Source organism: Blastomyces gilchristii (assembly GCF_000003855.2).
Source record: "Blastomyces gilchristii SLH14081 genomic scaffold supercont1.57, whole genome shotgun sequence".
Lineage (NCBI taxonomy): Eukaryota > Fungi > Ascomycota > Eurotiomycetes > Onygenales > Ajellomycetaceae > Blastomyces > Blastomyces gilchristii.
The window spans coordinates 77,800-78,978 of NW_003101626.1; the positions used below are offsets into that span (position 1 = coordinate 77,800).

The following is a 1,179-nucleotide window of genomic DNA, read 5'->3' on the forward strand; positions in this document are numbered from 1 at the left end:
CTCTTCTTCTATTCACATCTTTTATCTGTTTATCTATCACATTGTACATGTTCCTGGCAATGGCCTCTCATTCTTATAACAAGTGTCATCATAGTGTTCATATCAGGTAGTTTGTTAGCAGTAAGTGTAACACATTGTGAAACATAATCAGAACTTATTTATCTTCTAACAATTATCAGAACATACTATCATGAATAATATACATTCTTTATCTTCTTATATATTCTCAACTATTTTTCTTCTCAGCAGGTTTCTGATCATGTTTTCTAACATGATTTTGCATGAATACAGATACTGATGTTTGTTTTTATTTATATAGAATCTTTACATATTGACAGATCTGCATCTGCTGATAATAGTGAACTCAATATTGAATTATTGATTAAGAACTTGAAGAATGTGATAATGAAGAAATTGTCTGTGTCATATGTGATCAGGTCTTTCATATCCCTCTCTGCTTCTTCTGCTACTGTCTCTCAATCTTCTACATCTGTCTCTATGTCTGGTTCTCCTGCTCCTGCTATCTCTGTTTCTGTGACTCTTACTTTCACCACTTCTACTCTCTCTAATTTTGCTGTCTCTGCTTTCATTATCAGCTCTCTTTATTTCAAGAAGATGTTGCATAGACTTAATGAATTATATTTATCAGTGTATACACTCTCACTCTTTCTGCTGACTTCTAGAACAATTTATTATATAAAGACTGTGTATAATATAACTATCTGAAGCTCAGTCACAGATACTGATTATTACATTTATTTTAAATATTCATGATAAGATAATTATTCATTCATATCAGAGAATCACTTCTCTCTTCAACAGTATCAAGATTATAAGTCTTTTTCTTTTTCATCTTTTCTTTCTAATACTGATTTTTCTATTCTTAGAAGAAATTGTTATGAGTTTTACTGTGTATGAAGTCATGATATTCACAGATACTAAGAAACTTTTCACAATTATAAAGTTCAATATTGTGAGAATATTTACTCTGATGAATTTCTTCAGAATAATAGATCTGTATCAGCCTATTCTCTGATATCTGTCATCTGACTTCATGATGCAGATAAAAGATATTCATGTTTTCAGAAACAGAAATATGAATGTCATACTCTTTTACACCTGCAGATGTGAGGCTTGTACATCTTGTCTGAGATGTCATCATGAGAATGAGCTGTTTAC

The 1,179-nt window shown here is 30.8% G+C and overlaps 1 protein-coding gene across 1 annotated transcript; it reads left to right on the forward strand.

The window, feature by feature from the left end:
• Positions 1-291: 291 nt before the first annotated feature.
• Positions 292-836, forward strand: BDBG_18086 (uncharacterized protein; the record flags this gene model as incomplete). Its single annotated transcript, XM_031725672.1, has 2 exons — positions 292-648; positions 800-836. Coding segments are annotated over 2 exons (393 nt in total), but the record flags the coding sequence as incomplete, so codon positions are not given.
• Positions 837-1,179: the final 343 nt, after the last annotated feature.